Here is a 12,523-nt window from a genome sequence, read left to right as displayed (position 1 = left end):
AACCTTATCACCAAAAAAGTCAGACAAATGAATAAGGGGGTTCAAAAGCAATAAATTCAGTACATAAAAAAAAATTACAGAATATAGGAACTCTCTTCTCTATCACAATGAATTCATTTATTTGCCAGATATTCACTGAGTCTCAATTTTGTGCATCGCACTAAGTTGTATACTGTGGGGAAAGTTAAAATGAGAGTGTCTACTAGGAAAAAGGAACAAATAAACACTTGGTTTGATAAGTGCTGTGCTAGAGGTATGAAGGTTGCCAAAAGACCTCAGAGGGTCTCTAATCCCCATGGGGTAGAAAATATAGAAGGCATTTCAGTGAAATAGGTACCTCTGGCAAATCACAAAGAATAAGTTCTATATAAAAAGGTGGGGTGAGGGGTAGAAGATGAAAGAAAGCTGAAGAGATGGCATGGGCAAAACTACCAAGCGTGGGAGAACAGGAAAGACTTCCAGGAACATCAAGTCAAAGGAGCTAAACCAATGCCCCCTGGAAACTGGTACGATCATTTCTGCATCTGCTCCAGAGAAATCTGCCAAATATGATTAGTATAATACCCAAGAGAATATCACATGCCCCTGCAGATGAGAATGCAAGAGGGGATTACTTCTAACAGGTGTTAAGCTCAGCAACAACAGAGGAGACATAAAAGCCACAAAAAGTGTTTAAGCTTTATTTTAATGATATAGGGATACTACACGTAATCAGCCTGTGAAGTAAAGAGGTGGTTTACAAAGAATAAACCTTCGTTGTTTGGAAAGGACAGATGACAGCTTTTTTATGAAGTTTAAAAAAGATCACGGAGGAATAAAGAGGTGTGGGAGAGAGAAAAAGAGAAAGTATGTTGAGGCCTGTTTAAGTGTGAACTCCCAAGGCACAGCCAGTAGATCCAAACAACCCACTGTTAGATTATTGTGCTACTTTTTTAAATATCCACAAACACAAAACCAGCCTAACTCATTCTCTCCCCACTAGTTGGCCCTAACCCCAAATTACTGAGAGTCAATGATTCAATAATTTATTTTCTATTTTGCTCTTACGTTAAAATTATCCTGGCTGAGTGCCCTTCCTCAGGGCTTCTGCTAAAGATTTTACTTAATGGTAGCTCATGAAGGATCTGGATTATTAACAGTTGTTGATCCAAGGAGAAGATGAAATATAGTTCCCTGGTTTTATTCTATTAGTTCCCTCTTGAACATATTCTTTTTTCCTTCCCTCTACGGAGAAACACTTCTTTTTTTGTCACACAGATGAGTCATTTTTTCAGTTTTAATTCCCTCCACATGAGTCTTGCAATAATACTAAAATCAACTTATGGTAACTTTTCCTTTGCAGGAAAAGAACTATAACTTAGCCATTTGAATATAATCACGAATTTATGTGGGGTTCACTGACTTTGAGAGTTGAAAAGGACTCTCAAATTTTTCTTATCTAGTACAAGAGTATACACGAACAAAAGGAGAAGCCAAACTAAGTCCGGGTGCATCCTCAGCAAACTAAAGATGCATGATACCAGGAAGAAAATGAGAAGACCAAAGTTATATTCGCAATACTATGATATTATACTAAACTCAGTCCATAAATATTTGTGTGCCTATTATGTACCTGTCACTGTTTTTAGGTGTTTGGGATACATTGCTAAACAAAAAACAAAGATTATAGCTTTCCCTCTGGTGGGGGAAGAGGCGGGAGAATTTGGAAAAAGGCAATAAACAGTAGACATAATGAAGTAAATTATATAGTGCAAATTATATAGTGAGAAGATGGTTAAGTGTTACAGAAAAGGAAAAGAAAAAGTAGACCAGGGCCAGTAATTAAGGGGGGAAGGGGACTGGTTACAATTTGAAATAGGGTGATCAGGGTAGGCCTCAATTAAAAGTGCAAAGACTTGAAATATGGTGGGAACCAGCGATGGACAGTTGCAGAGCATCTTAACAAGCTACTTCACCTCCTGCTGACTTGGTTTCCTCATTTTTAGAACATTCTCTTCAAATAAGGGTAGTGTTTACATTGAGAGAGTGATTATTATTTTAACTAACATTTTAGTCTCTTGAATAGTGTGGAGGGCAATGGAGGGAGGGGCAAGGAGAATGGTATTACATTATGAAGAGGACTTTCTAAAAGAAAAATTGTCTCCAGGCACTATTTCCCTATGTAGAAACAAAGTTACTTTCCAAACTCCACCTGGGACATAGAGACAATGAGCATAAAATCTTACAAATTGTGTAAATACATATTTATTCATAGTGTTACTGCACCATCTATTGTTTTGAATTCTTTTTTGATTTCCTTCTACACGTTGTCCAAGCTAATGTCATCTGCTTTAGATCCTGGGACCCCAAAGGCAAGAACTAGTCTACTTATTTTTAAATATGTGCATGATGCCATATATAGGCTGATATGTAATAAATACTCTTTGATCGTAATTAGAAGTATCTCCTTTTTCTTAAAACATGAAACTACTTTTTTTTAACCCAAACAACTCAAAGCATTTAACAAAAAGTTTCACACATTTCAGGGGCAGACAGGCAGCACAGTGTGATGCAGCTGGATGCACAAGGCACAGGCTTTGGAAATAACCTGCCTGGGTTTCAGGACCCAGCCTAACCACATGTCAGCTGTGTAACTTTGGGTAAATCACTTAACATCTTCAAACTTGAGTTACCTCACCTGGGAAAACTCAAAAAATCATACCTATCCTCAAGGTTTTCATGTAATTGAGCTAATGGATGCAGAAGTACCTGGCACAGTGCCTGACTCATAAAAAGTATTAAATAAATGTTGGTTTTCTCTTCGCCAAATCTTCTCCCCGCCCCCGCACTCCCATCCCAATCTCTAACACACACACACACACACTTCATCAGGGAGTAAATAAACGTCTTGCTTTAAACTACAAGCAGAGCATAAGAGACAGCCCAGATCTCCTTACTCCATCCCACTAGCCCTGGCAGCCTCTCAGCTGTGGAATCCCTGGTTATTTCCTTTCTCAAGGAGATACTATTCTGGTTTGACAGATCCTTTCCTGGACACACTCTCAGAATTCCCTAAGGTTCTTATCGTGGCTAATGGCTAACAATGCAGAGACTATGGGAGTGAATAATCACTCTCTCCTAGCTAAAAACTTCCTTTATTGACTTCTCTCACTTCCCGTCAGTATTTTGCTGCCAAATCAACCTCTGGTTCTAGGCAACTATTAAAAGTAATTTTCTTGAAACTGAAAAACATATTTAGCCTCAACAATAAATCACACTAACCTCAATTACTAGCCACTGAGACTATTAGAATATTAGGCTATTAGAATATTTGTAAAATTAAATTGTTTACATTTCTATTTGCTTCTTTAATCCTTAAAATACAAACAAACATGGGAGTGAAGAAAGATATCTTTTAGTTATTCCTTCTAAAAGATAATGTGGGTGATGGTAATATTATGTCAATAAAAATTTATTTAGTGTCTAGAATGATAACATTATTTACTCTTCATTGAAAGAGAAACTGAAAGCAATACAATTACTAGCTTGTTCTTGTGGTTTACAGCTAAATGGTATAAAGTTTTCTATTATGCAGCAGTGTCTTGTATCATTGTATCCCAAGCACACAGCATGGTGCCTAGAACATGGCTGGCAGTCAGTAAATTTTTACTGAATGAAGTGAACAAATTACCATTTGGTTTTATACCGAGGACCAAGATATCACCTTTAATCTCCAAATTAAACACACAACCCCATTATACGTGAACCATAGCCCCAACACCAGAACCTAAGATTCCCATTCTGCAAGAGTAGCTAGAACAACTTCTTTTTGAGGCAGTTCTGCTTACTTAGCACATTACTCTCCCCTACAGTTTTCCTTCTTTTGTTTTTGTACTAAGAATATTTGTATAAAAACAGAATCTTTGTTGCTTAGTAATTCATCTGCTCCAGCTGCTTGTGTTCTGTTCCCAATCAAAATTCTCGGTTTTCAACCTCCTCATCGTTTTTATAAGGAGTTTAGTGAATTGGCCAGGCTTGCTCCTTTCTCCATCTCTACAGAATGCAGGGCCCCAAGCTCCCATACACTGATTCTCTCATTGCTTCTATCTTGGAATTAAGCACTCACTGATTAACAGAGCACCACACCCCCTCAGTTCCAAACTTCTCTAGCTTCAAGCTGGGGCAGGGTTACTGTGAAGTCAGTGAGGGTAGGTACATGGAGAGGGTTCTGAGGGAGAGAAGCCCAAGGAAAATCACAAAAGAGTAGGCGGGTGCATTTAGGTAGACAGGAAAATAACCTATTACTCCATCAGAGGTGAAATAAAATAAAAGTTGGTCACCTGATATTACTGTCAACTCAGTTTAAAGCGCTTTATTAATCATACATACACATTTTTCTGTCTAATTCTCACTGTGTTCCTTTCCATGCCATAGACTTCTCTATCCCTTTCCTGGAGCTCTGTTTCTCTTATTTCTTACTGTTTCTCCAAAAAGAACAATAAACAATTTCCTAGCCACTCATCATCATAAACTGTGACATGTTAAACTACCCCCTGCTCAGTTTATGGACCACATTGGGCCCATAAAACCCCTCCCTCACCAGTGACCCACCTCACACAAAATTCTCACTTCCCCTTTTCCCTCCTGGGAAGGCTACTTCCTAAAGGAGCAATTGAGCCACACCTACCACCTTTCTTCTGTGCTGCACGTGCACCCCCAATCCCAAGACACTAGGGGGACTGCTTACCTGGAAGGCAGTTGCACTCAAAAGTGAAGTCACCAGTCTGCCGGCAGGTGCCTCCATTGACACAGGGGGAGGGTGCACAGGGCACATAAGGGCTGTCACAGTGCTGGCCTGTGAAACCCTGGGGGCACTGGCATTGATAGGAACCAGGTAGGTTGAGGCAAGTGCCACCATGCTGGCATTGTCCAGGAATTTCACACTCATTGACATCAGTCTCACACTTCTGCCCTGTGAAGCCTCCAAGGCATTTACAGGAGAACTGGTTGGCCACAGTGGTACAGGTACTTCCATTTGCACAGGGATGAGACAGGCAGGCATCAGTCCATTGGCACAGCTTACCTAGAGGAAGGATAAGAGAACTCAGTACTGCCCACAAAAATGGGAGTTAGCCCAATTCTCAACACCCCACATCTTGACACCAGGGAGCTCCTGCATGGAAAATCCCTAAACTCTCTGAATTTTACAGGAAGCCCAAATAAGAGCCTCATCAAGATCATCTGACACAGGCACTCTCCAGGGCCCTCAGCTGAGACACAAAGAGCCAACGAGCACATGGAGAAGACTGTAAGCTAGTCACAAGAAGCCCAGTCCTGCAGGATCCCATCAGTCCCTGCAGCAAAGAAGGGTCTGGGTCCACCTATTGTCTCACACTTCCTTGTCTTTGCATAACGTGCTCTTCGGTTTGGAATGCTATCTTCCTTTTTGTTTTCCTAGTGAACTCCCAATTATCTTGACAACTCTACTCATAAATCACGGTTACTAAAGTCATCCTTAATGCCTCCCTCAACTCCCCAAATCTCTCTCTCTCTCACACACACACACACACACACGCCCCTGCACACGCATCTCAAGCTTGCTGTTTCCTTCTGTTATACCACCTGCCACACTGTCAGGGGCTGGATCCCCGTAGTAGGCTCTCAAATCATGTCTGGTGAATGAATAAAATGTACTGATATTTTCCGCAGCATATTACTAGTTACTAAATTAACCTCTTGGATGATAGAAACAAGTCAACACTACTTCTATTTCCTTTAAACCAACACACATGCACACAAATTCTGGGAAACATTTTATTAATTGTGGTCTTGCTGCAAATATTGCTTGATGTGTTTGAAGAGGATGAAGACTCTCTGGCTCCTTATATATGAAAAGAACTAGAAGTTCCCATAAGAATAAAGGTCTAAAAAGGTAACTGTTGTGGACTCTCTCGGGTACGAAAGTACTAGCAGAAGCAGGAAGACTCTGACGTGCTAGATCCTAAGGCATGACTTCACAGGAGCAAAGCAGATTCTTTGAGATAGAAAGAGAGAGAGAAAAAAAATACTCCCATGCTACTAGTAAATTTGGCATTCACATGGTTTTCTGTTTTCATTAGCCTCATCCTTTTTTAAACTAAAGATATGAGAACTCCATGAATTTATTAATACTCCATCTGGTTGTCTAGGTAAACATCCAAATCTTTGACCCCCACAGAAAAGCAAATGAGAGCTATGACATCTTTTCTAAAAGGGACAACGAGGTGACACATGAGCACATAGAAGTGGTCTCTGCCTATTAAGGACCGTCAAATCAAATGGAAAAGGTGCAATAAAAGTCTGGGCACAGCACATATATCTCAGGGTGCTAAGCAGAGAGAAAATGAAGGAACTGTAATTTTTCTCCCTATTTTCTCTCATTCCACTGAGAGGTACTTACTTACAGTGGAGAAGAGATAAAAATGCTTACTTCTAGCAACCATGTGTGTCAGAATGTTTGCCTACAACTAAAACAGGAAGGTCCTTGAACTTGGTTTTCCATATATGTTACATAGGCACTAATATACATAGGCACTAACTTCCTGCCTCTGTTTCTTCATCTATGAGTAGATACAAGTTAATATGGTCTGACTAGATGGGGTATTGGGTTATCACAAAACCAAAGGGATGAACTTGACCTGTGGTGATTCCTAAAGTGACAGACAAGTGGCAGATGTATAAAGATGATCAGAACTCTGCAGAACACCAAAAAGAGATCCTTTTAAAAGAAAAGGAAGAAGTCATAATTTAGGGATCATTTCAGAGTAGCATTTTAATTATGAAGAAAGCACTGCTGGCATTTCCACTGAACAAGATTAAAATGTTTTAAATGGGTATGCCCTCCCCTTTGGCTGTGGAGCAAAACAACTCAAACCAACAATTAGGAAAAAATTAATCTGTTAACCACCACATCTCTTCGATGACTCACAGCATCACTGCTGTCATAGTCATGATGGAGATAATGGATCATCCTAACTATCCTCAACCCCACCAACACCTTTACATGAAAAATCAGTATAACAAGTATTCCTAACTAGTCTAGTTTTATGGGTATGTTTTTTAATTTTTGCCAATTAGATCTACAGAATTGTTGGTGTGGTGGGGGACAAAATGGTAAATGGTTCTCCTTTTCTCATATAACTTAATAAACATTTATGGTTCATCCTGAATAAAGCTCAGACCCACCTTTAAAGAACCCATAATCTAGTCAGATGAGAGACATGTAAAAAATTAATTGCAATAAAAAGTGACACATAAAATAAGAGAACATACAAACTAAACTGCCTCAAAGAGTCATGAAAGGGTCAGTAAGACAGAGTTTTACATAACATTGGGCAATCACCAATTGTAGAAAAGGGCATTCCAGGAAGAGGGGTGTGTAATAGGATGGAGGCAGTAGGAAGGGTGACATTTTCAGGAAGTGATGAGAATGTTGACGTGACTAGAGATAGATGCTGGTGGGGAGGTGAGGCTATAAAAATACAGAAGGCCTAGACTGGGAAGGGCCATGGAAGCCATGCAAAAGAGTTTGCAGTTTACTCTGTGGATGATGAAAAGTCAGCAGGCCTTCTAAGCAAGCAAGTCTGTGAGAAGATTTGCATTTATAATTAAAGAGGTGGCAATGTGACAGGTGAACAAGATGGGGAGAAAGTAAAGGCAAGGAAACGACTACGGGAGTCCAGGTGAGAGATGACATGGACCTCAATTACAGAGTAGGAGAGGAAATGGATAAGAGTAGACAGGTGAGAGGTAATTCAGAGGCTGGGTTGGGTGACTGGGTCCAAGTGGGTTAAACACAAGGGAGAAGGAGTTTCTAGTGTGGAGTGTTTGGAGTATACATTGGTGCCACCTATTTATATCAATACGTTGAGTTTGAGATACCTATTGAATTTCCAAGGATAACATGCAATGCATAGTTAGAAATATGAGCCTGAGTGTCAGGGTTGGGGTGGAGTGAAAAGGATAACTTCGAGAGTCATCAGCAACTGATAAAGATAACACAGCTGAAAGTAACTGGAGATGGTGAGATTCCCTGGGAAGAACTGCGATGTGGCTCAAACGAGGGCCCAAAACAGAGTTCCAAGGAAGACAAAAATTTAATGGATGAGGACAAGGAAATGCAGAACCAAAAGGAACAATCAGAATTTAGAAAACCAGAAAAGGCAGTACCTTGAATGTCTAGGGAGAGGAGATTTCAAGGAATAAGTTATCAAGAGCACAAACAGCTTTTCTTCTGGTAACAGTGAAATAATTCTGATCCCCAATCCTGACATATACACTTTAGGTAGTCAAATGCTCAGAAGCATATGACTTTTTTTATCTCCTTCTCCCCTCTTAAAACTTTCAAAAGGAAGTTAAGGATAGTCATCTGGAACATGCCAGTCCCTTACCATAATGTTAAACATGCACCAGAATTGGGGAACCCTTAAGAGCAAGATGCCAAGATCTAAAAGATGCTAAATAGAGGTACCTGCTGAAAATAGAAAAGTATGGGCCTGAGTCCCATTTGTTACCTGTAAAACCCACTTGGCAGGTGCACTCATAGGCATCCCGGCTAAGTACGTGGCAAGTGCCTCCATTCAGGCAGGGGTGAGACACAAAGCAGGGGTGAGTGGTCGAGTACTGGCAGTCCTCGCCCGTGAACCCCAAGGCACAGCGACATGTGGCTTTCCCCAACATGGCCTGGGCCACACATGTCCCACCATTCTGGCAGCGGTTCTTCTCACAAGGGTCTCGATGTTGACAATATTCTCCCAAGAAGCCCTCTTGACACCTGTGTGGAAAAGAGAGGAGTCTATGAAAACACTTGACTTCTTGTGAGTCCAAAAACTTACAAGATAATGTAGTCCATTCAAGAAAAACAACTTGTAAAACTGCCTCGCTTTAAGAGAAGTGCTCGGAGAACTTAACCACACACTCCCGTGTCCTCTGAGTCTTAAGACTTGAAAGGTGACAGAATACCACGTGGGTGATCCAGCATGGTCTGTCATAGCCAGTCAGCATGACCCTTATTCAAAGGCAAAATACAATCATAGCTTTTTTTCTTGTAGGTACAGGTTGGTATGGGGTAACAGTACCTTTCTGTGCAGCATTGTTGATACTTGTCTGTTTAAATTCATTAACTTTTTCATTTTGACTAAGCCATCTGAAAGGATCAAGATGGTCACATGACAATCCATGGGCTGATCCTCTTATCCTCTCTAATTTAAAATACATAAAATATCATGTGTTTCTCTCCAGTAAGCATTGAGAAATAATAACTTTTTCTTTTCTTATTTCCACTGAGACATTGACTGGCCTATACATAGATTTCTGGGTTCTGTTCAGGGGGTTGAGACTGTGATAAAGAAAGAAAAAGTAGGTACAGGAATAGGGGAGGGTTCGAAGGGGTTTTTTTTTTAACTTAAATCTGTTAAGATATAAGTAGTAGGTAGCTTTTATAACCAAATAAAAAAGCACAAAATATAATTAAAATAACATAAAAAATATCTAAGGTAGCATACAAACACCCAAGTGAAGAAGGGAAAACAATTCCAGAATAACATTCTACAACTTCTTCCATATGCTGTGTTGAGGACTCCCTTCATATGCCATGCACTGATTCAGAAGATGCATAACCATCCCAAATTGTGTGCAATATTTATGGAAATTTTCTCTAAACAGCATAGAAAAGGCATGGAAAGTCTCCATCTTCATAATGAAGAAGCTGTTTAAATGGGACCTCTAAGACACATTTAAAAGAACACAAAGACTGATTCTAACTATAAATTTTGTCACTTGGCTGTCACCCCAAATATTTGGTTCAATTTATTTCTCCACTTTACTTTTTGAAGGATAGGAAACTAAACCTAGAAGGCTGTTCTACCATTACCTCAAAGGTAACACATTTAAACCAAACTCGAAATTTTCCCCTCAAAGCCAGCTCCTATCATGTCTTCCTATGCCCAATTACTGTGTCCTGATTCTCCCAATCACCCATACTTGAAGCACAGTTTTACTCCTTCCTGTCTTTGCCAAACATCCCCAAGACATTTCATTAGCCATTGGGTGGCAAGGTGAGGTCTTTAGAAGTTACAGTTATTGAGAAAAGAAGGAGGACCAAATGTTAGGGAACTAAGAGTAACGTGCCCAGAAGAATTAGGCAGTAGCTAAAATGGCTGGAGGGGGAAACAGCTGCTAAGTAGCTACAGTAGTAGTGATGTAATTGGCCACTGCCTCCTCACCCCTTCCCAGAGCTGTATACAGTAAACATGGCAGTCAGGAGCAGCTAGAGCTTTGAGCATCTTCATGAGCAGGTGAAGCTAGAGATTGAAAGGCAGGGAGGAGAAGGCACAGCGCTGAAATCAAAGACCGGCTGAAATTTCCAGGGAGGAGTCTGTACCTCATATGGTGAGAAGGCCTGTTGGGAGTCCCGATGCTGTGACCTTGGACAAGTTACTTAACCTCATTGACTATTAGTTCTCTCATATTTTAAATAGTTAATAAGGCTACCTACATCGTGGGATTATTGTAAGAATTGAAAAAAAACAAGTGTGTGAAAAACATTATACATAAAAAGTTTTGCAAATGAAAAACATTTTTCTTTCCTTGTACTTATTGAGGAAAATATGATGCTTTATTCAAATCACAGCTTGATTTGATAATAGGATAGGTTATTTTCTGATTTTTTTTAAGTAGAGGAGCAAAAATTGTCAATGTAGCACTGCTAAAATTAACCTTGAGCTATATTATCAAAAGCATTTGTAACTTATTCAAGAAATCTGTTGTGAATGATGTTAAAAACTGCAACACAATTCTCATGTACAGTGATAGTCCTCTGGGCATTAAGCCTGGCTGACAACTTTTGATTCTCCCATATGGGAATTATTCACCTTGCAAATAATAGTAAACTTTTAAACTTGGGTGGGCTTTGCTCAGCTTTGCTGCCAGACTATTACACCACCACAACCTCTCCAACCCTATCATGTGGCACATGCTCAGAGAATGCAAACTCCTTTAAATATCAGCATTGTATACACGTAATGAAAACATAAGGTGCCCAGGAAAACAAACAGGAAACAATATGAAAAATTCCGGAGCCAAACAAAAGTATTCCTGAATTATCTGTTACTAGGGTTTAATCTACATTGTTGCTATCTACCAAGTATGGAAAAATAAGTTTCAACTAAGATATGTTAATAAACCAGGAAAGCAGAGGTTGGCAAACTACAGCTTACAGGCCTACTCTGGCCCGCTGTCTGTTTTTTTTTTTTTGGGGGGGGTGGGGGGAAGATCAGCTCTGAGCTAACTGCTGCAATCCTCTTTTTGCTGAGGAAGACTGGCCCTGAGCTAACATCCGTGCCCATCTTCCTCTACTTTATATGTGGGACACCCACCACAGCATGGCTTGCCAAGCAGTGCCATGTCCACACCTGGGATCCAAACCGGCGAACCCCAGGCCGCGGAAGTGGAATGTGTAAACTTAATCGCTGTGCCACTGGGCTGGCCCCTCTGCTGCCTGTTTTTGTATAGCCCATCAGCTGAGAACGGTTTTTACATTTTTAAATAGTTGGGGAAACAAATCAAAAGCATCATAATATTTCATAACACTTAAAAATTATGTAAAACTCAAATTTCAGTGTCCACAAATAAAGCCTTATTGGAACATAGCCACACCTGTCCATTTATGGACTGTCTGACTACTTTTGCATTACAATAACAGGGTTGAAGTTAAGATGAGACTATATGGCCCACAAAAAATATTTACTATCTGGTGCTGTACAGAAAACATCTGCCAACTCCTGTGTAAGAGAATATATGAAGCCTAATTCTATAAATAGCATCCAATATGCTTATTAATAATGATGTTGGTGATGAAGAAGAATGTTTTCATATCAGTTTCCACAAAGAATATTACACTCATTCATTCATTCAACAAACATTTAGCAAGTGCCTATTATGTGCCAGGAATTGTTCTAGTGCTAAGGATATTCTTGAACTTGTGGAGTTTAAATTCTACTAGGAGAAGATAAAAAACAAAATCAGTAAGTAAAATACATAATTTGTTAGGTGGAGTTAAGTGCTATGTAAAAAATTAATTAAAACAGGAAAGCAGGATAGGAAAGGATGGAATTGGGGAGAGCAGGGGGTAAAGTGAGGTACTTTGATTTTAAATAGGAAAATCAGAGAAGGCCTCAGTGAGGAGGCACAGTTGAGTCAAGACCTGAATGAAGTGAGGGACTAGCTATGCAGGCATCTAGGGGAAGCATGTTCAAGGTGGAGGGAACAGCAAATGCAAAAGCCCCCAAACAGGCACTGGTGCCAGCAGTTTGAGGAGTAGCAAGGAGACCTTTATGGTTCTACCAAAGGGATTAAGAAACAGGGCAGCTGAAAACAGATGAGAGCTGTAACCAGAAGGCGGATCATGAAAGGCCTTTAGTCCACTGTTAAGAAGGATTTTGTGTTATTCTAAGTGAGATAATTCTTGGATAAGAAGTTTAACTGACTCACTCTCCTAAAGTCCTTG

General features: G+C 40.0%; 1 protein-coding gene across 2 annotated transcripts in view; it reads right to left on the bottom strand.

Annotated features, from left to right (window-relative positions):
• Nucleotides 1–12,523, bottom strand: part of NOTCH2 (notch receptor 2) — a 153,775-nt gene that overhangs the window by 80,323 nt on the left and 60,929 nt on the right. For both annotated transcript variants that reach the window (XM_023642104.2, XM_070268447.1), the window contains exons 3-4: nt 8,532–8,791; nt 4,727–5,062 (exon numbers count right to left, since the gene is read on the bottom strand). In XM_023642104.2, the coding sequence (XP_023497872.1) occupies nt 4,727–5,062; nt 8,532–8,791 (596 nt within the window). The remainder of the gene's footprint in view (nt 1–4,726; nt 5,063–8,531; nt 8,792–12,523) is intronic.

This window comes from Equus caballus, chromosome 5 (genome assembly GCF_041296265.1).
Source record: "Equus caballus isolate H_3958 breed thoroughbred chromosome 5, TB-T2T, whole genome shotgun sequence".
Taxonomy (NCBI): domain Eukaryota; kingdom Metazoa; phylum Chordata; class Mammalia; order Perissodactyla; family Equidae; genus Equus; species Equus caballus.
This window is presented reverse-complemented; position numbering and strand designations above follow the sequence as displayed.